General features: G+C 42.2%; 1 protein-coding gene across 4 annotated transcripts in view; it reads right to left on the bottom strand.

Annotated features, from left to right (window-relative positions):
• Window positions 1-5308: 5308 nt before the first annotated feature.
• LOC127637033 (PH and SEC7 domain-containing protein 3-like) overlaps window positions 5309-26031 on the bottom strand; it is a 162916-nt gene continuing 142193 nt past the window's right edge. For all 4 annotated transcript variants that reach the window (XM_052117879.1, XM_052117880.1, XM_052117881.1 and 1 more), the window contains one exon: window positions 5309-7943. In XM_052117879.1, coding sequence (XP_051973839.1) covers window positions 7743-7943 — 201 coding nt within the window. In that variant the 3' untranslated portion in view covers window positions 5309-7742. The remainder of the gene's footprint in view (window positions 7944-26031) is intronic.

Raw genomic sequence — 26031 nt, 5'->3', positions numbered from 1 at the left:
GAGAGAGGGCCCTGAGTCCAACTGATTCTAGCAGCTCGAAGGGGGGTCTCTGAAGGCCCGTGAGGACCACTGAGATATCCCAGGAGGGGAACAGGCTTGGCCGGGAGGGATTCAACCTCCGGGCACCTCTTAGGAACCTGATGAGTAAGTCGTGCTTACCCAAAGACTTGCCATCTACTGTGTCGTGGTGGGCCGCGATAACAGCAACATACACCTTCAAGGTGGACGGGTACAGCCTCCCCTCCAACCTCTCCTGCAGGAATAGGAGCACTAACCTAACTGCGCACCTCTGTGGGTCTTGAGCCCGGGAACAAGCACCACTTCAGGGCGTAAAGTCGCCTGGTAGAGTGGGCTCTGGCTTGGCTGATTGTGTCTACGACGGCAGGTGGTAGACCAGCTAGATCTTCCTCATCCCATCCAGGGGCCAGAGGTTCCAGAGGTCTGGATGCGGGTGCCAGAGCATGCCCTGTCCCTGAGAAAGAAGGTCCTTCCTCAGGGGAATTTGCCAGGGAGGGGCTGTTGTGAGGAGTACGAGGTCCAAGAACCAGGCCCAGGTGGGCCAGTAATGTGACTTGCTCCTCGTCCTCCCTGACCTTTCACGGCACCTGTGCAAGAAGGCTCACTGGGGGAAATGCGTACTTGCGCAGCCCCGAGGGCCAGCTGTGTGCCAGCGCGTCTGCCCCGAGGGGAGCCTCTGTTTGGGCATACCAGAGCGGGCAATGGGAGGTCTCTTGGGAGGCAAACAGGTCTACCTGGGCCTTGCCGAATCCTTCCCAAATCAGCTGAACCGACTGGGGGTGAAGCCTCCACTCTCCACCGGGCCAATGTTGTCGTGACAGCGCGTCCGCCATTGCATTGAGTTTGCCAGGAATGTGAGTGGCGCGCAATGACTCGCGGTTTGCTCCAAAGGAGGAGACGACAGGCGAGTCGTGACATGTGGCGGGAGCATATGCCGCCTTGGCGATTTATATATGCTACCGCAGTGGTGCTGTCTGACTTGTCTAGGACATGTTTGTCGCGAACTAATGGGAGAAACTTCCGCAGGGCAAAAAATACAGTCAGAAACTCTAGGCAGTTGATGTGCCAGCGCAGCAGTCTAAAAAGCAGAGGTCTGTCCAGGGTTTGAACGTTTGGCGGAAGGCATGGGTGATTGTTACCCGGTGCTCGGGACTCGAAACTCGAGTCTGAAGCTTTGGGCGTCAGTGACGATGTTGTCCAACAGGCCTTGGAGGGGAGTACAGGGCGACCCCCGCCAGGTGGTAGGGTTTTCGGGGCATAGGTGAAGCGCACCAGCCCTATCCACCTGAGGAATCGGCGTGTACCTGTGGCTTTGTGATGCACTTTGGATCACATCATTTATATGTATAAATGTTTTCCATCTAAAAGGACTAAATATTAAATGAAACAAATAATACAATTAAATGCAAAGTAATCTCTTCAGTAATCAAAATACTTTTTGAATATAACTGTATACTAGTTGCCAATTATTAAAATTGTAATGGAATACAGTTACTTATAATTTATTTTTAATACGCAATCCTGTTACATGTATTCCGTTACTCCCCCATCCTGAGTCTAGATATGAGATAGGTATTATGATGAAATCACTTGCGTGCAGCGACAAAATACAAAAGTCTCGGATTGAGTGAGTATTGTCTGTGGGCAGGAAGCTACCAACCTCTCAGTGGACTCTGAGTTTTAATGCGCTGAAGAAATAGGTACCAGACCAGCAGGTTAGTCGGGTCATTTAGGGAGTTTATTTGGGTCAGTATTTCGAATTTCCATGACACAATCTAGCAAGGGAAGTAATTTTGAGCAACTTCACAAACTGCTTGAGGACATTAAAAATTAATTAACGGACAAAATTGTGCTACATTTGAATGAACATAAAGTGTCAACACTCATGCAGGCTGCTGTCTGTGCTGACAAATTTGTACTGACACATAAAAACATTGTCCTTTCAAGATGTGCGCCAGGAAAGCACTCAATTTGGCCCAGAAAAGAATTAGCTCAGTCAAAACAAAACTTAATTTGGTAATTTCATTGTTGTTTGCCAAGCACTGAAAAGAAGAATCTGTTATGGCAATGATATTGCAGGAAGAAAAGTGCTGCCATTACCTGAGGTAATTAATGATCTGCTCTCTGAATCTAACAATTCTGGATTTGGCTTCCGAAATCCCTTCAGTGTTTTCTGCTTGCGTGGTTATGCAATTGCATTTGTACAAATTTGGAGGGCTGGTTGCAGGGGGGAACCAAGGTAGACTGCCTACAACTGCATCGTAAATTAGTTGCTCCACTTGTGTGATGGCGATTTTTGGTTCCTGATGGCGTGCTTAACAAAACCCAGCTGCTGCTGCTAGTCAGAGGCGAGCTGTCACGACTCTTGGCTGATCAAGCTGTTCTAGTCTCTCTACCAACCGGCAGACCAAAACCCAGCATGCTCCTCTCTGTATATGGTATTTCTGAGAGTTGTAACTTCATATGCACTTTGTGATTTAACTCTTGAAACCACGACTAGTTCTCTGCCTTTGAAGCAGTCAGGTTTGTAGGGGTGACCTGTTTTGTTGAATTCAGGTTACTTCTGTTTTGTTCGAGTATGTAGGTAAGCTGTATTGTATCTTTATTATCATATTTCTAGGTTAGTTATTTCTTTTATTTTCTAGATTCTTTTGTTTGTTTGTTCCAGGGACACTTTGTTCTGTTGTTTTAAATCTGCTTATTCACAGTAATAAATCAGTGTTGAATTCTGGTCTCTGGTCTGACGGTTGAGCGGGAGGCTTCCCTTTCTATTTGTATTGCATCCTACCCCTAGGGAATGTAATAGTCATTTGTTTGGAATTTTGGAGTGATGCATGATGCTTTGACAGTTGAGTGATCTGTCAAGGATGACTCAAATGAGAAAGATGAAACTTCCTGAGGCAGACAAGCTGCTTGCTTGCCAGATCCATGTCTTAGAGTCCATGCTTTCAACACCAGGCCACTACACAACAGTTGCTCTCAAAGCTAAAGTTGTCAAATCATTTAAGAACGCAATGCTGCATGATAAGGAAAAGATAGTAAAAATCAATTAAAGGCAGATCTTCCACAGCATAGCTGAAAATCTAAAAAGTAGGATGGCTCCAACTTCTGATGTGAGCACACAAGCAGGTTGCAGCAATACAGTTGTTGACCAGCTGTTGACAGATATGAAGGTCTTAGTTTTTCCCTACTTATTTAATTCAGTTTGTTTAACTGTTGTATAAAAGCAATAAATGACACTTGCAATTGTGCTGTATTCATCTATCAGCACGGCTGTGATTACCTGCTGCTCTTGGCCTATGGTGAATCACAGCTCTCTACAAAAGCTGCCTGGGTTTGTTCCTGACACCTTTCCTCCATCTCAACAGCTGGACATATGACACTTTTGCTCTTGTGATATTGCTTTAATTACATTCCTGTAATAAAATGTTCACTGTAAAGCTGGGGGTCTGAAATTATAAAAGTGAAGCCCTAAGTTTTGGCTTTGTGATTTTGACAGCCAACAGCACATTTCATTTAGCTGAAACAGACACTTTAAAACATAACAGCTAACTTTTTGAAAACTTGCGCTGGTTCAGTTTACTGACAAACTGACTGGTTGACAGAGGCTTCGCCTGATGATCAATATAGAACGTAACAGTCTGGTTCCAGAAGTCAAAATCCCATTCATTTATCATTTATAGACAAATTGATTTTCAACCATAACTTATAAACATTTAAAGACAGACCTACCGTGAGCTACAAGGTTGTTCATCGATGGTCCATCTGTGATATCTCAACTTCATTGTTTAAAAAGCTTTTAAGTGGTGGCTCAGTGGTTGAGGCTCTGGATTACTGACAATAAGGTCGGGGGTTCAAGCCCCCGCACCGCCAAGATGCCACTGTTGGTCCCTTGAGCAAGGCCCTTGACCCTGTATCAGACGTGCTGTATCATGGCTGACCCTGCGCTCTGATCCCAGCTTAGCTGAGATATGCAGAAAAAATAATTTCACTGTATATATGCAAATGTATAACGTGTGACAAAATAAAGGCTTCTATACCTTGAACAAAAATGACAAATTAGCATTTTGTCTCAAAATAAATGTGATCATTTCAAGGATTCTCATTAGCTACAGAAATGTGCAACATTTAATATGAAATATTTGATCAAATGACCTCAGATTCAAACTTTAGACACTGCATGCAATGATCTCATGGATCCGGAATATTTGCAGTGTATAGTGACAAACATGTGTTTAGGAAAGGACTGCAGGGGTTTTAGATGCTGTTTAGTGTTTTGGGAGAAAATAAAATCAAAGGGGGACTTTAGCCCTGTTGTACCCTACATGTAACAAAAACTTAAATTCTTCAAATATAAAGTTTACTAAAAGATATTTCACGAGGTAAGGGGAGCATGTCCCCCATCTCAGGTTCTAATGGTTGCTACAGTGCTAGATTTGTTACTTTTATGAAAAGTCATTTTTAATGATTGAAAATTGTAATATTGGCAATATCAATCAAATGTACAATGTAAGCGTATACTGTATAAATATTCTAAGAAAAGAACAATAAATGAAATAAATATTCTTTCAAATAAAACAATATGAAGAAAAATACAAGTGCAAGTTCAAAGACAAAGTTAATTTTGAAAGGTTTACATTACTAAAAGTATCAGGGGGTAATTGAAGTAAATAAGCTGACAAAAAAGCTGGTGAACCTCTACGTTAGGTCCCCAGTGAGTAAGCCAAAGGGGACTGTGTCAAGGAGCCCGAAAATCCACAAGATGTTAATGGACAAAAAAACCTTGGGAGAAACCAGGTTCAGCTGGGGGAGCCAGTTGCTCTCTGACTATATACAGCATGAATATATTGCCAATATTAGTTATCTGTGTGTATAAGTCATTTTTCCAAAAAAACAAAAACATAACTTTTATAATCCTCAACTCGAGTCATGACTCTACTCTCTTTTGTATAATGACGTTTCTATCTTTCTAAGGTCAGCCGTACATGAGGTCATTTAATTGCATCATGCTTAACAGTTGTCATGATGTCTGGAAATAACCTCTTCCAGCTCTATTTTTATGCATCTTTTCATCATCCTTATAAATATGGGTATAAATATTAGTGAAATATGATCTCAGATTAATAGATTGTTGTAATTGTATACTGCAGGTAAGTGGACTGAGAGATGTTTTGACACATTTAGGCACAACACTAAAAGTCTACTTAAGGACAAAAGTTTTAATGCTGATTTTAAAATACTTTCAGAAGATGTGTGTGGTTTTAAAATGAGTGCAGATGCAGCACATGGTTAAATACAATATTTTATTCACTGAAGCCAACATCGTGTCCTTGATCTTAGCAAGCAGGCGTAAGACACGCTCATGCCAAGAGATCGCTTCATCAACAAATCCAATTTTCTGAACACAGGGCAACAGGCATATTTCACAACATTTACATATTTAAATGAACAGCACAGAATCACAGCTGAAAAAACAAAAACGAAAACATATTTCACCATGTCTGAGTTTGGACAACACATGGCTCAAGTGATGGCTAAGACGTATTACAAACCAGCTATCTCCTTCATTTGGGAGAGATCAGAAAATACAGGGTTTGATAAAGCAAACAGAAAGATGACACTGGAGTCAACAACAAGTCAGAACATGTACAATCACGCTCAGTTCAAGAAACTGAAAATGTCGTAGTATACGTCACGAAGAGTTTGAAAACAGAAGATTCAACTGTGACAAAATGACTGATCATAATCATAATTAAAGCAAAATATTTCATTCATTTGAAACTTCTCAATTACACTGAAGTTAGTCTCACTTTTAAATCTACTTTTCTTTTAAGCAGTTTGTTTTGGAAACCCATCTCTCTCGTTTTCTTGTGTTGTCTACATCCTACTTAAAATATGAGCAAATAAAATGACAATTGAAAAAGACAAAGTCTGTGTATGCCGTGCACTGTTAAAGGGTTAGTGCTCGAGTTACTGTCACAGGAAATATCTGGTCTGGAGAAGAAATGAACACCAAACAACCAAAAACACAGTTGCACATAAAAAGAACAGCAGATCTCTTCATGGCGCCTTACATACCGATAACATTTCTGTAGTATTAATTACTATAACCTGTGTATATATTGCTCAAAATAATGTAATTAGTTCTAAAAGTAGCAAAAACAAACCAAGAAAGATAAAGTGCTTCTGTGTTTAGAACTGGACAAGAGAAATAACAAATATGACAACCGTTGTGTCTCAATTTCAAGGCAAGAAATACACGGAAAAACCAGATGATGCAACAATATAAAGTCTTTGTGACAATGAGCCTGAAAGGACAATGTAGATATGAATGAATCCTTTCCATTAATAAAACATAATGACAAAGTAACCTTGCTAACAGAAATAAAGTGTCCAGAAAACATTTCAAGTAAACAAATGTTATTTTAGACTGGAGGGACTGATATCATAATAAATGAACATTAAAGAATACAGATTCCTTTTACACCTTCAAAAAAAGTCAATAGGTTTGCTATGGAGAATATTTGTTGGTGTGCAATAAACCATGTCGAACGTTCATATAGTGTTCTCATTGGTTTCTTTCCATATTGAAAATATATAGATGACATCTTAAATTCAAAATCAGCATCATGAAAAGCAATAGTTCCAAAGTGAAATGTCCTACAACAATGCAAATAGTCTTTTAAAAAAATATGACAGCAAGAACACAAAACCACAGACAAACTAAAATGACTTTACACGTCAAGCCGAGTGAAACGTACCTTCAAGAAAAGTCAACACCATCTGGTAATGTTCAAACAACCTGCGATATAATGAAATAATGCATCACTACCTTTTATAAAGCTCTCAAAAAAAGAAATGAATTCATAAAGTGCACCATGAATACTAGTCATCTAGAATTAAAAATTCAAATATATAACATTATAAAATACACAAAAAGACCATTGCACTACTCAAAAAAGCAGAAGTATACTCTTTACTTCAACAGATAAAAAAATAAATGGCACAAACTGACAATTGGATGTTTACAGTAAGATCACTTTGCCGTCTGAAATCCCAGAACTTAGCAAATACCTCAAAAACATTATAAAATGATCTATTTAGAGTGTGTCCATTGCTGCAACATGCTGGTATGATTCTTGATTATATATATTGATTTAGTGATTTGTTAGTAGTTGGTTAGTAAATTGATAGCGGAATATATATATCATTCAACTCAACAAAAGGCTTTCAGAACAAATTCAGCATCGTATCCATGCACTGAAATCCTGAAGGATCCTCAAAATGTATAAATCAAAGACCCATTAAACCTTTGCTTCACTGCAGACTGTAGTCAGTTCCACATGTGGTTATGTTTGCGTTTATTGAATTTATATAATCAAATCATAGGTAACCTTCAAAGTGAGCACTCTACTGCCTTTTATATTTATAGTAAAATCAATGTGGAAATTTCCACTAAATTGAAGAAAATACTTCTCTTGCAGGAAAAGTCAATTAGAGGACAGCACACATCAAGAGAATGAAATATTTACACATTAAAAATAAAACACACGTCATGTTCCGCACAATTTGCTCCACAAGCAACAATTGTTCAAGGGAGACCTAGAGATTTACAACTTCCAAACAAAGGTTTTCTTATACAGCTGATGGCAGATAAATAAATGACATCCAAACACAGTCACACGTGGTATACAATGGCTCTCTGACAGGAGGCAGAAGGCTGTCTATGTAACCTTGGTAGTCTCGGGCCGGTGATCCTTGCGCTCGGAAGTGTTGCGTTTGACTTTGGCGGTGGCCGGCTGGGACTCCTGGTTGAGGGAGGGGCTGGACTGAGATTTTTTTAATGCCATCTCTCCATCTCTGGACATCAGCGCTTCTTTCACTCCCTCTTTCAGAAGCTTCACGTACATCTCATAACGAATCTCCTGCAGAGAAAAATTCACAAAATCATTTTTGGGATTGCCTACTCCATGAACAAAAAAGCAATGCTGTCTTTGACTTCAAGCAAAACGGGGTGTCTGATAAGACAGCATGATCCTAGTCTTTTAAAAAGCAATGCTGTTGGGAGCACACCTACAATGCTTTTAAATGTTGCAGATAAGTGGGCTGCGCAATAGAGTTTGGAACAGAGTACTTCAGCTACTATCTCAATATAATAAACCTCAACACAAGGTAATCACAAACGTGATAAATTCCACATTGTCATATGACGCAGACGATGGGTTTGATTTCTCAGGGTGGTACTGACAGCAAACAGGAGTTAATTTAACAAAATCTAACTGGAGGGTCTTTAATCACTCCACTGTTAAACTCACCGACTGATCTATTGATCATGCTGCAGGGCCAAAGGCCTTTGCAAAGTTCAGTAAAATGACAAACGTTTTAGAGACATTTTTTTAATTAACTGTAACTGAAAGATCATAAAGGTCTGTTGCACACGCAGATGTGGGCACTGATTACACTTGCACTAGCACCAATGAGGCATTAATAACTGAACTTAACTGATTTTTTCCCCAAATATAGTATACCCTTCAAGCTCCTGTAACATTTATGTGTATTCCTCTCTCAGAGTTTTATCAGTAGCACACACAAGATCATATCAATCATAACTGGGTCACCTTACAAACCTGATATTTACTTGTTTAATATGTTGAAATTATGAGGACATTGATCTGGAGAAACATGTACTAATGAAATGGCCATGCTTTCAAAATAAGATAATACGTTTGCATAATACATACATAATATGTCTAGTTGTTATCAATAGCATGTTCAAGTTTCTTCCACAGATAAAACTGATGTATCTACATGTGAAATTCAGTGATTCTGCTTATTGCTGCTGGTTTGTACATCTCACACACTGTAGCGTCCCTGTGCTTGATAACGGATCATTGATCAATCTGTTCAGCTAATGCTGACTCATACACACTGCTTCATTTAAACTATAGATGGAGAGGTTTGAGATGTTTGGATTAGTTTGAGACTTCTATAATTGCATATAAATCTTATAATTTGCTATTTTTGGAATTTGTTCCCATAATTTGGTATGTAATGCTCTGTCCAGGCCAGGATGTGCTCACCCCAAAGTCAACTATGCGGATGCTTGCTGTTGACTTCCTGGGGTATCCGCACAAGTGTAAATGTCGTCATCTCCTTAACTGCGTCAGTGTAAGAGTTGCCAATTTTGGTGCAGGAAGCTCAAGGCATATCAAGTCAAGTGGTTTTTATTGTTGTTCAACCATATACAGTTAGTACAGTACACAGCGAAACGAGACAACGTTCCTCTAGGACCATGGTGCTACATAAAACAACATAGGACAAACACAGAACCACATGAGACTACACAGACTAAATAACATACCTATATAAAGTGCAAACGTGTGCAAAAAGTACAGGACAGTACAATAAATTACTAAAAGGACCAGGACAATATGCACAGTTAGAGACAGTGCAGCGCCGACCAGTACACATTTGTAATCGAGTAGTTCAAAAAGATGACAGTTTCTAAAATGCTGAATGTAAACATAACATACTATGAAATAGTGTTCTATGGACATAGCATTTATTGAGGTAGCAGCCAGGTATAAACGGTCTTCCGCTTCCTCACAATCCGCTTACGACGTCCTCTTCCCCGGTCACCGGCATCAGACTCCGCAGCAAGCAGAGGTCGAGTAGCTTCTCCTGCAGATCATCATGCAGCTTGGTTGTTGCATGAATCTTATATTTTAGTAGTGTCTGGCGATGGTAAACAAGAACACCGGTTGCTCCGATCTCCATGTGCTGTAAAAGTCAGCTCAGCCCTTCTTCTGAAATGGAGCAATAAAGGAGATTCCTCCCGAGTAGACACTGTACAGCTTTTACAGCTGATATTGTCTGGTCAGAAAAAAAGCACATTGTGCATACTATTCTAGACTTGTGGAGGCTGACATTGGGACATTGGGAAAGTTTACCTTTAAGATGGTCACTCATTCTGTCACATATCCATCTGAAGACTGGTCTGTGAAGGGGGACCTAAAGGATGCATACTTCCATGTCCAGATTTTTCCTTGCCACAGACAATTAGTGGCACATCAGTTTCAGGTCTTTAGCCATTACTAAGGCTACAGTAAGTTGTGTTTCTTAATTACCTGAACTATTGGCTAATTTAGGCTCATTTGGAGGAGTTGGCAATGGCCCTCAGAGACTTGGTATTCATAAACTTAGTAGATTTGGGGCTCAGGCTGAATTGGCCTAAGAGGTCTCTTGTGCACAGCTGGAAGGCTTCACTCTTAGGAATGGAACTCAACTTGTGTGCCATGAAAGTTCGCCCTCAGATGTGCATGTATAGACAATTTGGCAGTGTCTTTCCCTGTCCAAATCTAGGCCGAACCTTTCGCTTCGCCTGTTCTGACATATTCTGGGGTTGATGGCCAGTACTGCCACATGTCGGGAAAATGCGAGAGTCCCCGGTTTCATGTAACACAGCTACATTCACATACGAGTTACACGTGGATGTGTAGACCTCATTCTACAAAGAGGTAGTTGCTCTGGGTCAGGCGTCCCAACACAAGGTGGTCACGGTGGATGTGACACTTTAGGGCTGGGGTCCGTATGCAATGGATGTCCAGTATGTCACCTGGACAGGTCTTTGCGTGTGGTGGCAGATAAATTGCCTAGAGATCTTTTTGGTCCAGTCAAATGTGCAGGGGTTTCACATTCTTTTAATGACAGTATTTCGGCAGTCACTTATTTAGCCATGGATGGGTATGTTCTCACCGGATGTTGAATCTGATGCATCGTATCCTCCTCTGGGTGCATCATTACCTTATCTCTATACGAGCAGATTATGCACATTCTGGGTCGCCTGAACTGTACAGCAGACATGCTCAGGTCAGGAAATTGTACCCAGGGCATGATGACTGCATCCTCTTGTGATGCTGAGAATGAGTAATATATGGGGAAAGGGAAGTGGATTAATTTGCTTCCTCCGAGACAATGGTTCTCGTTGACTCCATTGGGAATTGATGCTCTGGGTCACAATAGGCCTTCGGGCCACTAGTATGCATTACCTGCCATTAGGTTCCTGTACCAAGTGCTGTGGAAGATGAGGAAGGGCTGGGAGACCATTCTATTGGTGGAACCTCTGTGGACCAACCATTTGTGGTTTTCGGACCTGATTTTATTGTTGTACAGTCTTCCTTGGGAGATCCCACTTAGGAGGGACCAACTCTCTCAACCTTGATAGACAATCTCCTACTCACAGCTTGGTGCAGGTTTTCCTGCAATTCCTACACAGTGCTGGTCTGGGAAGACATCCCATGGTAGGCAAATTTATGAAAGGAGCTCACAGACTGCTGTCTTGCCTGGTGCATGTCCCTGTGTAGGACCTGTCTGTGGTGCTGGATGCGCTTATGGCCCCCCTCCATTTGAACCATTGGAGGCAGTATGATTGAACACTCTCTCATTTGACATTCTCAGTCTCATTGCTGTTTGTACTAGCTTCAGTGTAGCACATTGGTGATTTACAGGTCTTGTTTGTGAAAAGCCTGTCTCAAGTTTGCCCCTGGTTTCTCCAAAGTATTGCTACGGCTGTGTGTCAGTTATGTGCCTAAAGTGCCATTTACCCCTTTTTGGCCACAAGTGATAACCCTACAAGCTTTCTGCCCTCTTGTTTTGATAAAAAGAACGAACAGCTGCATTGGCTCTGTCCTGTTAGAGCACTTCATTATTAGGCTGATTGCACACGGAAATTGTCCTATCAACTGTTTAACTTTTATGTTGACCAAGCAAAAGCTTTGAGGCAAACCCACAGGCTTCTGAGGCAAATAAGATTCCTTGCCTAATAAAAGTGAATTCTGACAGAATCGTGAATTTTTCTTGTACTTGGGCGTCTCTGTGGAGGATGTTAGTGTGGCCACTGGGTGGGTGTCTCCCCACACCTTTGCCAGACTTTTACAGTTGGATGTTTCTTCCCTAACTTCCCAGGTGTTAACTGTGAAGGGGGTTTTGATTCAGTTTGTTGCATTTTAGAGAGTGCTTCATTTTTTTCCACTTTTCTACTGTTTCAACTGTGTGTATTTTACCGCAAGCACCCTTTTCTCTCTTTATTCTTTTTCCCCCGCTTGTCTATATCTCACTTCTCGACTGCATGCATTAGTTTTCTCTGTGTATTATACAGATTATTGCATCAAACTCAAACAGCTGCTGATCAGGAACCACTGCAACAACAGCAAACAACTGTATGAGGGATTCACATCTATCTAAAACCCTTGCCGCTCAAGAACCACCACCACAACCATAACAACAATTTTGGTAAATCGTGACATCCACCCATGTTATCGCTTCTTGCATTGCATGCCACATGTTTACTATAGCTTCTTCTGTCAGCAGTGAGGGATTCACATGATAAATGTAAGGAATTAGTCAGGCTGATTGAGAAGGTTAATGAGTTAGAGGAATGCATGCGAGTAGAGTTCATTGAAACATTATCTTCTGGCTTGTCTTTCTCAAATGCGGGTAGAACAGTGAGCGACACACTTTGGTTCTGGTTGTCGAGCCCCTGCAGCAGGGCATTTGGGTGACGTCCAAGATGAATACTCGCTCAGCAAAGCGACACCACTCTCCAGTTCCTTTCAGGGTTTCCAATCAATTCTCCTCACTCAGTGATGCACCCACTATGAACCTTGTTGAAAGCACCCTTGTTATAGGAGATTCTATTGTAAGGAACGTGGAAATAGAGACTCAAGCCACTACATTTCGGGGGCTAAGCGTCTGACATCAAATTTACAAGTGCTGGCTAATGCTAAACAGATTTTCTAATGACATCTGGCTTCGCCAGTCTGAGCTCACTAGAGATAATGTTAACACTGTAATATGCTCTGGCCCCCTCCCTGCTAGGCGTGGTGATGAGGTTTAAAGAAGATTAGTGTCATGGCTGGATGTCTGAGTGGTGTCCAGCGTATAGCATCTGATTTATAGATAATTGGAAGAGTTTTTGCGGTAGACCTGACCTGCCAAAGAGAGACAGATTCCATCCTTCCAGGGAAGGTGTCGCTCTCCTCTCAAGCAATTTGGCTCATACTCTTAGCAGTGATAATATTTGACTAATTGGGGCCCACGTAAGGAAGTAGACAGAATGGCTTAACCATCCATCAGCGGGCTGCCTTAAGACATCACGCAGGTCACAAACTACGGGTATGGGCATTTTGGTCATTTTGTCTACTCGAGTACTCTGACTAATTACTCTACAGAGTACTCGTCAAATACTCGAGAGGCAATCACAAGTTCATAACTGTATATATAATAACATGTCTGACAAACATCTTTGGTTGATGCATTGTGTCTTTTTGTTCCAGTGTATCATCTATTCATTATTATAGGCTGCTATAAAATAATGTTACAAAATGTACAAAAGATTGCATAATCAAAATATAATGCATCATATTTTGTCATTAAGTGAAGATTCGCTGCCCAACTCTGAAAGAACAACACGCGTCTGTCTGTTTTTCCTTCAGTTTACCATAGTAATCTTAGTAAGCATGCACCAGTTTTTTAGTGACTGTCTGAACCGTCTATTTTCAAATAATGAGATGCCATAACCATTGCGTTTTAATGTGCGTGCTAAGTTGAAGTTGAGTTTTGAAGATGCTGTATTGTGTTCCATTTAGCTGTGCTCTGTCTAGCTATTTGAAACTCTCACCTGCTGTACACTGCCACACGCGCCTGGAGTGTGTATGTGTAAGTGTATGTGTCCAAATGTTTGCTTGTGAGGAAAACTGCGATGCTCTGTATTGTTGTTGCTGTAATGATTCATGAAGCATTCCATTCAACTTGGAGAGTCTGAATTTCCACCTTTCAAATGAGGAAAGTGCAACTGAATGACACTATATTGGATATCTAACTTGGAAACTCGAGCAGAAATCTTCATTTCGATCAAGATGCAGGTGTGCGTTACATCACCCAGGGCAGGGAGGTTTACAGTCAGTGACAAACATTCACTTTTATTAAATAACATCCATTAACGAGACAAAGTTCTAATGATAATAAATGTGTTTAGCAAACGTTTTGCATAGACGTGTTGAAAACATGGTTAATTACACTCTTTTATCGTAACGATAGCATTTCAGCATCATATATCAGTTTGTTTGCTATGAGAATTCTCTGATAATCAATGTACCTCTCACAATCACAAAGCAATCAATCTCAAAATGAAAAATAAGCTTCCTCTTTGACACGTTTGTGTTTAGTTGTCACGTAACCGTCACTGGATTTCGAATTAAGTGAAAAGTCACATCATGCGTGATTGCTATCGATCATTGTTTTCATGATTGATCATTGCTGCCTCATCCAAGTATCCGAGTACTTGTGCCCATCCCTAATAAGGACTGTATCACCAAGATATCACATAGAGACTGTGTCTGTTCCCCAAACTACCAAACACAATCCATCTTTTTATTATCATTTAGTGAGGGGTTTAAGGTCAAACTTGGAATCTTTTTTTTTTTTTTAAGATAAAAATCATATAAAAATGTGGGGTTACTAAACATTAGATCTCTTTCAACCAAAGCACTAATTGTATATTCAATTACAGTGCTCTGTTTGAATGAACCCTGGCTTAAACCGGATGAATATATTAGTTTAAATGAATCTACTCCCCCAGGTTATTGTTATAAACATGAGCCCCGTCTGAAGGGTCGAGGAGGAGGTGTTGCTACAATTTACAGTGAAGTTTTGCTGTTACTCAGAGGACAGGATATAAGTCTTTTTTTAAGTTCAAGTCTTTTGAACTAATAATGCTTAATATGACAGCATCAGATATAATAATAAAACAAAATCTGTCGTCTTTTGCCCTTGCTATAGTATATATATATATATATATATATATATAGATCACCCGGGCCTTATTCTGATTTCCTTGGTAAATTTGCTAATTTTCTATCAGATCTTGTAATTACTGTAGATAGAGCTTTAATTGTTGGTGACTTCAACATTCACATAGATAATGAAAATGATACACTGGGATTAGCATTTATTGATATTCTCAACTCTCTTGGAGTCAGACAAAATGTGACAGGACCAACTCATTCCCATAATCATACGCTAGATTTAATTCTGTCATATGGAGTTGATGTTGATACTATAGAAATTCTGCAGCAGAGTGATAACACCTCAGATCATAACCTCATCTCTTGCTTGCTGCGATCAGCTAATGACACTCAATCTAGAACATGCTATTGTTCAGATATCACTATTCTTTTTTTTACCACTAAAGATACCTGGAAGATTATTAGTGAAGCCTTCTAATATACTCAGTAAGCCAAAAAGTCTAGAAGAACTTATATAATAACCTAAAATATAAATACTGCTTTCTCTAGCACTCTTGATAGTGCCACCCCCGTTCGATTAAAGAAAATTAAAGAAATAAGTCCTGCACCATGGTGCAAGGATCACACTCATGCTCTCAAGAGAGCAGCTCGGAAAATGGAGCGCATGTGGAAGAATACAAAATTAGTTGTATTACGCTGTGCATGGATATATAGTGTCTGTAGCTACAGACAGGCACTAAAAGCTGCCAGGTCGCTATGCTTATGACATGTCCTAAGAAACTTTAAAATGGCATTTATCAAACCACTTATAAAGAAGCCACAGTGTGATCCTGGAGAATTGGCTAATTATAGACAGATTTCAAATTTATGTCAAAAATACTAGAAAAGGTAGTGTCCCACAAACTGTTAATTTCTACAGAGAAAGTATATATGAAGAATTTCAGTCAGGATTTAGGTCCCATCACAGTACAGAGCCTGCACTTAAAAATGACTTGCTCTTATCATCTGATCACTGCTGCATTTCTCTTCTAGTGCTTTTAGATCTTAGTGATGCCTTTGACATGATAGATCACGAAATTCTCTTGAATAGGCTACAGAATTATGTATGCATTTGTGGACTTGCATTAGTATGGTTTAGGTCATATTTAGCAGAACACTTTGTGTGTAAACAAGGAATTGTCAAATCAAACAAAAGTATGGAGTGCCACAGGGATCAGTTTTAGGGCCTCTGCTTTTCTCCTTGTATATGCTTCCCCTGGGAGATATTATTAGGAATCATGGCATAAGTTTCCACATTTTTGCCGACAATAAACAACTTTATATTTCTTCTAAACTTGAAGAAATTTCACAATTATTAAAATTATCAGTGTATAAATGAAATGAAATATAGCTTGGCCAGATATTTCCTTCAGCTAAATTCCCTCAAAACAGAGGTACTAATTATTGGACCAAAACAGGAGAAGCGATCTATCTACAGGAGTCTGCAGTTGTATGTAAGTGTGTTTATTTCATTGTTTTAACGTTGTTATAGTGGTATTCATTACTAGATCAGGTGCTGTTTGTTTACTGTCTTGAACGCGGGTCGCTTAGACGTGTGTTTGGTGTGTGTGCGCTATATTCTTGTCGACTTGTCCCATAGTATTCGCTGACAGAATTGTTAGACTTGTCACGTAATATTAATTGCTAGATTTGTTGTTAGATTTGCTTAGAATTCAGGTTGGTTATCCTATGTGTGGGTAAAACTATCGTCGTTTTAGTGTCTGCAAACAGTGCTTCACTTGTTTTAGAATATTATTTATTGCTAAAGTGCAGCATAATTTATTTGCGCTGTACAGAAGTTGCGTCTGTTCCCGCGCAACCCTGAGTTTCGGTTTCGGGTGACCACGCGACTAGCTTTGTTGTGCTAAGTAGCATTAAGGCGTGGCTGCTTTTTTCCTCTGAACGGCTCGTAAAGTGGTTATTTATTGGACTTCATGCTGACGCGGAAGCGGCAGCGGAAGTGGTGGCCCTCGTGTCAAGCCCTCCTCGTGTGAAGTCTACCTGTGCGAGTCCACCGAGCAAGGATATTGACAAGGCTCCACTCACCAAAGCACTTAAGTATTTTTCTATTCTATCTCTTTTATTATTTTACTTATACATACATACTAACATGTCTAGTTCACTAATAACACATGCCTTCAAGCACATCCCTGTTATCTGTTGTAGACCGTTCACAAGATACAGATGCAAGACAAAATGCAACCCACACAACCTACGGCCGCTCTGCACTTCAACACCTGCTCCACTCTCGTTCTCAGTTGGACTCTGGAATTGCCAGTCTGCTGTGACCAAAGCTGCCTTCATCCCAGCTTTCGCCACACAGTCCACCCTCAGCATCCTAGCACTGACGGAGACATGGATACGTCCTGAGGATACAGCAACACCTGCTGCCCTCTCCAACAACTTCTCCTTCTCCCACACCCCTCGACATACTGGTAGGGGTGGGGGAAGAGGTTTGCTCATTCATAATAACTGGACTTTTTCACCACAGGCTTCACTATGTAACAATACATCTTTTGAATTACATGCCATTACTACAATGCAACCCACAAAGTTACATGTTGTTGTCATCTATCGCCCCCCCAGGTCAGCTGACAAGATTTCTTGAGGAATTGGATGTCCTGCTGTCCTCCTTGCCAGAGGATGGCAGGCCACTTGTGGTTCTTGCCGATTTCAACATACACCAAGACAAACCCCAGGCCATTGAACTGAATACTCTTCTGGCCTCATTTGACTTGGAAAGACTACACACCACAGCAACTCACAGGTCGGGCAACCAGCTGGACCTCATTTTTACACGTAACTGTACCACCTCTAATATTCTTGTTACACCTTTACATGTCTCTGATCACTACTTTGTTCAATTCAACATGATTCTCCCATCCATTGTAAAACCGACCCCACCTTTGGTTTCCTTTCGCCGTAACCTCCGTTCCCTCTCACCTTTCCACTGATGTCTCTGCCTCTCTTCCCACAATAAATGTATTTTCCAAGCTTGATGTAAACACTGCCACAGACACACTTAGCTCTACTTTAACAACCTGTCTAGACGACATCTGTCCTCTCTCCTCTAGACCAGCACGGACTACACCACCCACCCCCTGGCTGTCTGACGTCCTTCATGAACATCAGACTGATCTCAGGGCAGCTAAGAGGAGATGGCGGAAATCTAAAGATCCAGCCGATCTAGGTAAATATCAGCTTCTGCTTGCAACTTTTTCAAATAACGTTAAAACTGCAAAAACTTCATATTACCAGACCAAGATCAACAGCACCACATACACTCGTAGCTTGTTTAGAACATTTAACCCACTTCTCTGCCCTCCCCCTCCACCACCTGACACATCACTGACAGCAGATATATTCGCCACATTTTTTACTGATAAGGTTACAGCCATCAGCAATACATTCACTGCACCACACCCTGTCAAACATCTGGCTCCTGTATGCAACCCTTCTTTCCCCATGTTCTCTCCTTTAACTGACACTGAGGTCTCTAAACTCCTCCTCTCCAACCACCCCACAACCTGTTCCCTTGACCCCATTCCATCACACCTTCTCCAGGCCATATCTCCGTCCATCCTACCGGCACTTGCACACATAATTAACACATCCCTTCTTGCAGGCACTTTTCCCACTACATTTAAGCAGGCTCGAGTAACCCCACTGCTGAAAAAACCTGCACTTAACCCCACACAGATAGAACACTACAGACCAGTCTCTCTCATCCCATTCATGGCAAAAACACTTGAAAGGGCAGTTTTCAATCAGATCTCTGCCTATCTCTCACAGAACAAGCTGCTGGATGACAATCAGTCAGGCTTCAAAAGTGGACACTCCACTGAGACTGCCCTGCTGTCTGTCATCGAGTCGCTGAGACAGGCGAAAGCTGAATCCAGATCATCCGTTCTGATTTTGCTGGACCTTTCTGCTGCCTTTGACATAGTCAACCATCAGATCCTACTCTCCACCCTCTCTAAACTGGGCATCACTGGAACTGTGCTTGACTGGTTCAACTCTTATCTCTCAGAAAGGTCCTTTGAGGTAGCCTGGAGAGGGGAAGTATCCAAGCCACACCAGTTACTTACTGGGGTACCTCAGGGATCAGTGCTTGGGCCACTTCTCTTCTCCATATACACAACATCACTGGGACCCATCATCCAGTCACATGGTTTCTCTTACCACTGCTACGCTGATGACACGCAACTCTACTTGTCTTTCCAGCCCAACGACACCACAGTGACCACTCGAATCGCTGCCTGTCTGGCAGATATCTCGGCCTGGATGAAGGAACACCACCTTCAACTCAACCCAGCCAAGACCGAACTCCTTGTCTTCTCAGCCAACCCTGCTGTTGAACACAACATCACCGTGCAGCTGGGTCCAACTACAGTTTCGCTTTCCAAAACGGTCAGAAATCTAGGGGTAACCATTGATGATGAGCTAAATTTCACTGACCAAATTTCAAAAACTGCAAGATCATGTAGATTTACACTCTACAATATCAGGAAGATAAGACCCTTCCTCTCTGTACATGCCACACAACTTCTCATTCAGTCCCTTGTCATAACTAGACTGGACTACTGTAACGCTCTCATTGCAGGCCTTCCTGCATGTGCTATTAGACCTCTGCAAATGATCCAGAATGCAGCAGCACGTCTGGTCTTTAATGAGCCTAAGATAGCACATGTTACACCACTCTTTGTCTCTTTCCACTGGCTGCCGGTTCATGCGCGTATTAAATTCAAGGCCCTGATGCTGGCTTACAAAACAGTCACTGGGTCTGCTCCAGCATACCTAAAAACATTTAAGTAGAGCTACGTTCCCACCAGAAGCCTGCGGTCGGCTAAGGAACGTCGCCTTGTCGTACCAAAACAAAGAGGCACCAAAACACTTTCCCGGACTTTCAGTTTCATCATACCACGGTGGTGGAATGACCTTCCCAACTCAATCCGGGAAGCTAACTCACTCTCTATCTTCAAAAAACGGCTAAAAACACATCTTTTCCAAAAGCACTTAACCGGTCACTAAAAAAAAAGACAAATTATTTACATTTCTTGTTGCACTTAAATCTGTTTTGTATACTATTCTGATGATAGTGAAACTTTGTAATATGGCACATTTTGTACCACTGTCTCCCTAAGATGATTCGCTGATGTTTTTTCCTCTTTTGTAAGTCGCTTTGGATAAAAGCGTCTGCCAAATGAATAAATGTAAATGTAAATGTAAACTCTAAAAATAAGATGCTAAAATATCATTCGACTCTCGATGGATGTACTGTTACATCATCTTCAACAGCAAAGAACTTAGGTGTTATATTTGATACCAATCTGTCCTTTGAAAATCTAATTTCTAATGTTTGTAGATCAGCATTCTTCCACCTAAGAAATATTGCTAAATTACGACACATGCTCTCTGTTGCTAATGCCGAAAAAATTCATGCGTTCATGACCTCAAGACTAGATTATTGTAATGCATTACTGGGAGGATGTCCAGCAAGATCAATAAATAAACTTCAATTGGTTCAAAATGCAGCAGCCAGAGTGCTAACAAGAACCAAGAAATATGATCATATTAGTCCCATTTTATCATCGTTACATTGGCTACCTGTTAAATTCCATATTAATTTTAAAATTCTGTTAACTACGTACAAAGCTTTGAATGGTCTAGCTCCGCAGTACTTAAGTGATCTTCTATCACGCTATATTCCAACACGTTCATTAAGATCGCAAAATTCTGGCCTATTAATAGTTCCTAGAATATCAAAATCCACTAAAGGAGGAAGATCCTTTACATATTTGGCTCCTAAACTATGGAATAGTCTCCCTAACACTGTTCGAGATGCAGACACACTCACTCAGTTTAAGTCTAGACTAAAGACTCCTCTATTTAGCCAGGCATACACCTAATTTATCCTCCAACCCGCAATTAGACTGATTTAGTTAGGTCTGCCGGAACTAGAAACAGTTCTCATAATTTATAACTCTTCAATAAACTGAATGACATCTATGGTAAAATTATTCTATTTGTATCCCTGTCTCAGCTTCTGGATGAAGGTTCCACTGCCTGAACCTTGGATTTAGGATGGACCCCACCGAACCTCACTGAAATAACCTGTGATGTACCTCTTTGATCTCTGCCTGCATCACCTTGGTCTAATGATGGACTACACTCTTAAAATGGTACATATACTGTCAATTAATTGCCATCAAAAGCCTTCATCAGCAATTAACAAGTACAATCCATCTATGTGAACTTCTGCAGTTAATCCAGGATGGACTTCAAAGACATTAATCATTAATCTTACAGTTCATAAAAAATCGTTGTTTAAACACTGACCCTTAACACTTACTTAGTTTAATAATTTTAAATCACGGGTTGCACTGCACACAAACAATTTATATTTACATTATATTAATGATGTTAGTCAGAGGGGAACTGACCCCCACAGTGAGTCTGGTTTCTCCCAAGGTTTTTTTTTCCATTAATCCACATCTTATGGAGTTTTGTGTTCCTTGCCACAGTTGCCTTCAGCTTGCTCACTGGGGTTCTGAATACAATTATGATTTAATTATTTGCATACACATTTAAAAATCATATTTAATCAATTAATTAATTGATACACAATTGCCTTCCTGCATGTGCTATTATATTGTATGTGATATTACTCGAGGTGATTACTCGTGCGGTGGCCAGGCTTCAATTAGACTGTCCATGCGAACAAGAAACCCCCAAACGCTCCAAGTTGGAGGACAGAATTCTATCTGGTGGCCAAGGGAAGGGAACGCCTCATCAGTCCCTTCCTTTCTTTGATGACCTCCATGACAAGCTCTCGCGTTCATGGAGGAAACCTTATACTTCCCGTGTCTTTGTGCCCTTGACGTCGATATATTAGAATATCGTGGGTGCTGAGGCACGAGGGTATTCAGTGATGCCGCCGGTTGAAGAGACACTTGCGAGTTATCTCTGGCCTGGCTCGGCATCATCGTTAAAAAGACCCACTATTCCCACAAAGCCATGCAGGACTACCTCCACTCGTGTGGGGAAGGCTTATCAGGCAACAGGTCAGGCTGGTGCTGCCCTGCACACTGTGGCAGTGTTACAGGCATACCAGGCTAATCTGTTGAAAGACATTAGTGCGGGGACCACTGTCGATGAGGAGGCTTTTTCCGAGCTCCGTCGAGCCACGGATCTGTCTCTCTACACAACCAAGTAGACGGCCCGAGCCATTGGCCTAGGTCTATGTCTGCTTTAGTCAGCACGGAGAGACACTTATAGCTCAACCCTGACAAGGACAAAGTTTTCCTTCTTGATGGCCCGGGTTTTGCCTTCTAGCTTATTTGGTGACACTATGAATGTAGTTATCATCAGGTTCCAGGAGGCAAAAGGTCACGAGGAAGCCTTCGGACAATTCCTTCCTTCCAGAAGGGAGGCTCAGAAACAAAGCGTGGCTCGTCGTGCTCCCCCTCGTAGAGACTGGTACTGGCTCGTCGCCCTCAGCAGCCCCAAAATCAAGACCTCAGGGCAGACATTTCTAAGAGGAAAAAACCCTGACGGTCTTGCGCCCAGCCTTGTGGGAGTAGCCCCCCTCGAGACGGGGCGCATGTATCATCCACTTCCACCCTCCCGTTATCCCCACAAAACCTCTCCATTCCCACCACCTCTGGTGTTTCAGGAGTTAAAGGCTTCCAGCGAAATGTTGGGTGTACCGTTGCTTCCTGCCTTAGTCCAGGACATGGAACACTCGACATCCCCTCAACAGGAAGTGTCAAAATGAATACCCATCTCAGAGAACCTGGCAGCATGGAAACTTCTGCAGGTGTTTATATGTGGGTCCTAAGAACAGTAGAAAAAGGCTACAGAATTCAATTTGTTAGCCGTCCTCCGCAATTCAACACCGTGGTTTCCGCTACCGTGAAAATGGAGCAAGCATGACTACTGTGTAAAGAACTGCAAAATTTCTTGGTCAAAGGGGCCATAGAACATGTTCCCCTTCCAGAGAAAGAGTCAGGTTATTACAGCAGATACTTCCTGGTTCCCAAGAAGGGTGGTGGGTTGTGTCCGATCTTAGATCTTTGAGGCTTGAATCGCTCAGTCAGGGCGTTCAAGTTCAAGATGCTAACTATCAAGACGGTCGTGTCCCAAATCCAACATCACGATTGGTTGGTCAAAATCGATCTCATGGATGCATACATTCATATAGAAATTCTACCACAACACAGGAAGTTCCTGAGGTTCGCTTTCGGGGGCGAAGCCTTCGGGTTCTTCCATTCGACCTAGCCCTATCACCCCGCACATTCACGAAATGCATGGTTGCAGCACTGGCTCCTTTGAGACTCCAGGGCATCCACATTCTGATTAACTTAGACGACTGGCTGATACTAGCACAGTCTCAAGAACTGTCAGTTCAGCACAGGGATATCTGGTTCATCTGACCATCTGGTTTCTCTGGGTCTGAGACTCAACGTTAAAAAGAGCATTCTCTCTCCCACTCAGGGAATTACCTATCTGGGCGTTGTATGGAATTCGATAAAGATGCTGGCACAATTGTCTCCCGCTCGAATTGTGTCCATTCAGAACACCCTGAGCAAAGTCAGTCTAGGCCAAGTTTGCACCATTCATCAGTATCAACGAATACTAGGTCTCATGGCATCTGGGTCCTCAGTGATCCCTTTGGGCCTTCTGCACATGAGACCGTTTCAGTTGTGGCTCAAAGCCAGGGGATTTCATCCAAGGGCCAGTCCCCTAAGGCTAATAAGGTTACGCGTCTTAAGATTTGTACCCTTTCTATGTGGTTCAGACTCCGGTTCCTTACTTTGGGTCCCACTCTAGGTGCGTCTTGTCGTCACAAGTTGCTAACGACAGATGCCTCCCTGACGGGCTGGGGAGTGGTCTTAAGTGGTCGTCCAGCTCAAGGGGAATGGGAGGGTCATCAGCTCGATTGGCACATCAACTGCCTCGAGTTGATGGCTGTATTTCTGGCCCTGTATTTGAGAGGCTGCCATGTCCTGGTGCGGGTGGACAACACAGCAGCAGTCTCTTACATAAATCATCAAGTAGGTCTACGTTCACGCCAGCTGAACACTCTGGCACGTCAGATTCCCAGGGCAAGCTCCTGTCAGTCAGGGCAGTTTATATCCCTGGATGCCTGAATGTGGGAGCAGATTTACTGTCCAGACAGAAAATACCGACGGGGGAGTGGAAACTCCACCCGAGGTAGTGGAACAAATCTTGGTGAGATTTTACAGGGAAGAAGTGGACCAGAATGTACCTGTATGTGTCCTGCCTCTTACTGATAGCGCTGCGCTGGCCGAACAGGGTATGGTTCTTGGAGATAATGTCTCTCCTCGATGGCTCGCCTTGGGCAATTATGGACAGGAGGGACCTTCTGTCTCAGGTGCAGGGGACAATATTTCATTCCCGGGCCGAGCTGTGGAACCTTCATATTTGGCCCCTGAATGGTACCAACTGAGGGAGACTGGGCTTTCACCTGAAGTTATCGAGACCATTCTAAGTGCTAGGGCTCCCTCTACTAGAAGAAGTTACGCCAATAAATGGGGTGTCTTTTGAAAGATGGTGCAGTGCACATAATGCAGATCCAGTTAACTGCCAGATTGCTTCAGTTCTGGACTTTCTGCAGGAAATATTATCAGCAGGCACATGCCCCGCCACTCTCAGGGTTTACGTGGCCTCTCTATCAGCTTGCCACGCCTTGATTGACAGGGTGCCGTTGGGGAGACATCCTCTGCTTGTTCGCTTCGTTCGTGGAGCCATGCGACTGAGACCTCCTGCTAGGACCAGGATCCCTTCATGGGACTTAGCAATAGTCCTTGAGGGTCTGGTTGAGACCCCCTTCGAACCTCTAGAGTCAGTGTCTGATAAACTTCTGACTCTCAAGATGGTTTTTCTTATGCCAATTACTTCTCTAAAAAGAATTGGGGATATACAGGCTCTGTCTGTCTTGCCAGCATGCTTAGATTTTGCCCCAGGAATGGCTAAAGCAATTTTGCCCCCTCATCCTGACTACTTGCCTAAGGTTCCTTTCTTGACTGTACATCCGTTACTCGAAGTCTTCTGCTCCCTGCCGTTAACACTGGAGCAGGAAAGACTTCACGGACTTTGTCCAGTCCGTGCCCTTCAGACTTATGTCCACCACACTAGCCAGTGGCGTAAGTCAGGGCAACTATTAGTTTACCATGGGGGCCGCAATAGGGGGGCAGACAATGTCGCATTGGGTGAGGGATGCTATTGCCCTGGCCTACGAGGTGCGTGGTCAAGCTTTGGCAGTAGGTATCAGGGCTCACTCTACTAAGAGGGGTCGCCTCCTCTAAAGCCTTGGCTAGAGGTGTCCCTCTGAAGCATGTTTGTGATGCAGCAGGCTGGTCCTCTCCGCACACATTCATACGATTTTTTAGTTTGGATGTTCATGCCACTTCGGGCTCTTATGTCCTTGAGTCAACATCACAAGCTCATGTCTGAGACCTCTCGCACTCTTGTGAGCACAACTACACAACCGTAAAGGGTCCGGACATCCACAGTGCGGCGGTGTGGGTATTCTCGTTCTCAAAGCGCTAAATCAGCACAGCATCAAAGTGTAGCTTTTTGATAGGGAACATCTCGGGTAACATAACTGTAACCCCTGTTCCGTTATAAAAGTGGAACGAGATGCTGCGCTTCATTGCCACACTGGGATGCCCCAGGACTGCTCTTCAGACTAAATATCTGACGATGCACCTGTGACGCATCTATTTATAGCCCTGCTACAGGTGCATCCAATGATGTCATCAGCAGAGGCTATAAATTCTAGTCAATTTCATTGACGTGTTGCACACATATTCACAGCTGGTCACACCTAAAGTTGTTCCCAAAGCGCTAAATCAGCGCAGCATCTCGTTCCGCTTTTATAAGGGAACAGGGGTTACAGTTAAGTAACCCGAGACAAAATGGTAGATTCAAGTTAATATTGATTCCATTTAGTCAGTTTGACTGAGAAAAAGACTTCATTGAAATGTATTGGACTTAAAGCTAATATATCCAGCGGAGGACAGAGAGTTCTTTTGTCTTTTTCTTGTCAATATTGCTGTTTGATTCATTTTAACAATATAACAGACAGCAGCAGGTCTATTAGGCTGCATTAACACATTGCACAGATTGGATATTTCGACATTTA

The sequence above is a fragment of the Xyrauchen texanus genome, chromosome 44, assembly GCF_025860055.1.
Source record: "Xyrauchen texanus isolate HMW12.3.18 chromosome 44, RBS_HiC_50CHRs, whole genome shotgun sequence".
NCBI classification, from domain to species: domain Eukaryota; kingdom Metazoa; phylum Chordata; class Actinopteri; order Cypriniformes; family Catostomidae; genus Xyrauchen; species Xyrauchen texanus.
This window is presented reverse-complemented; position numbering and strand designations above follow the sequence as displayed.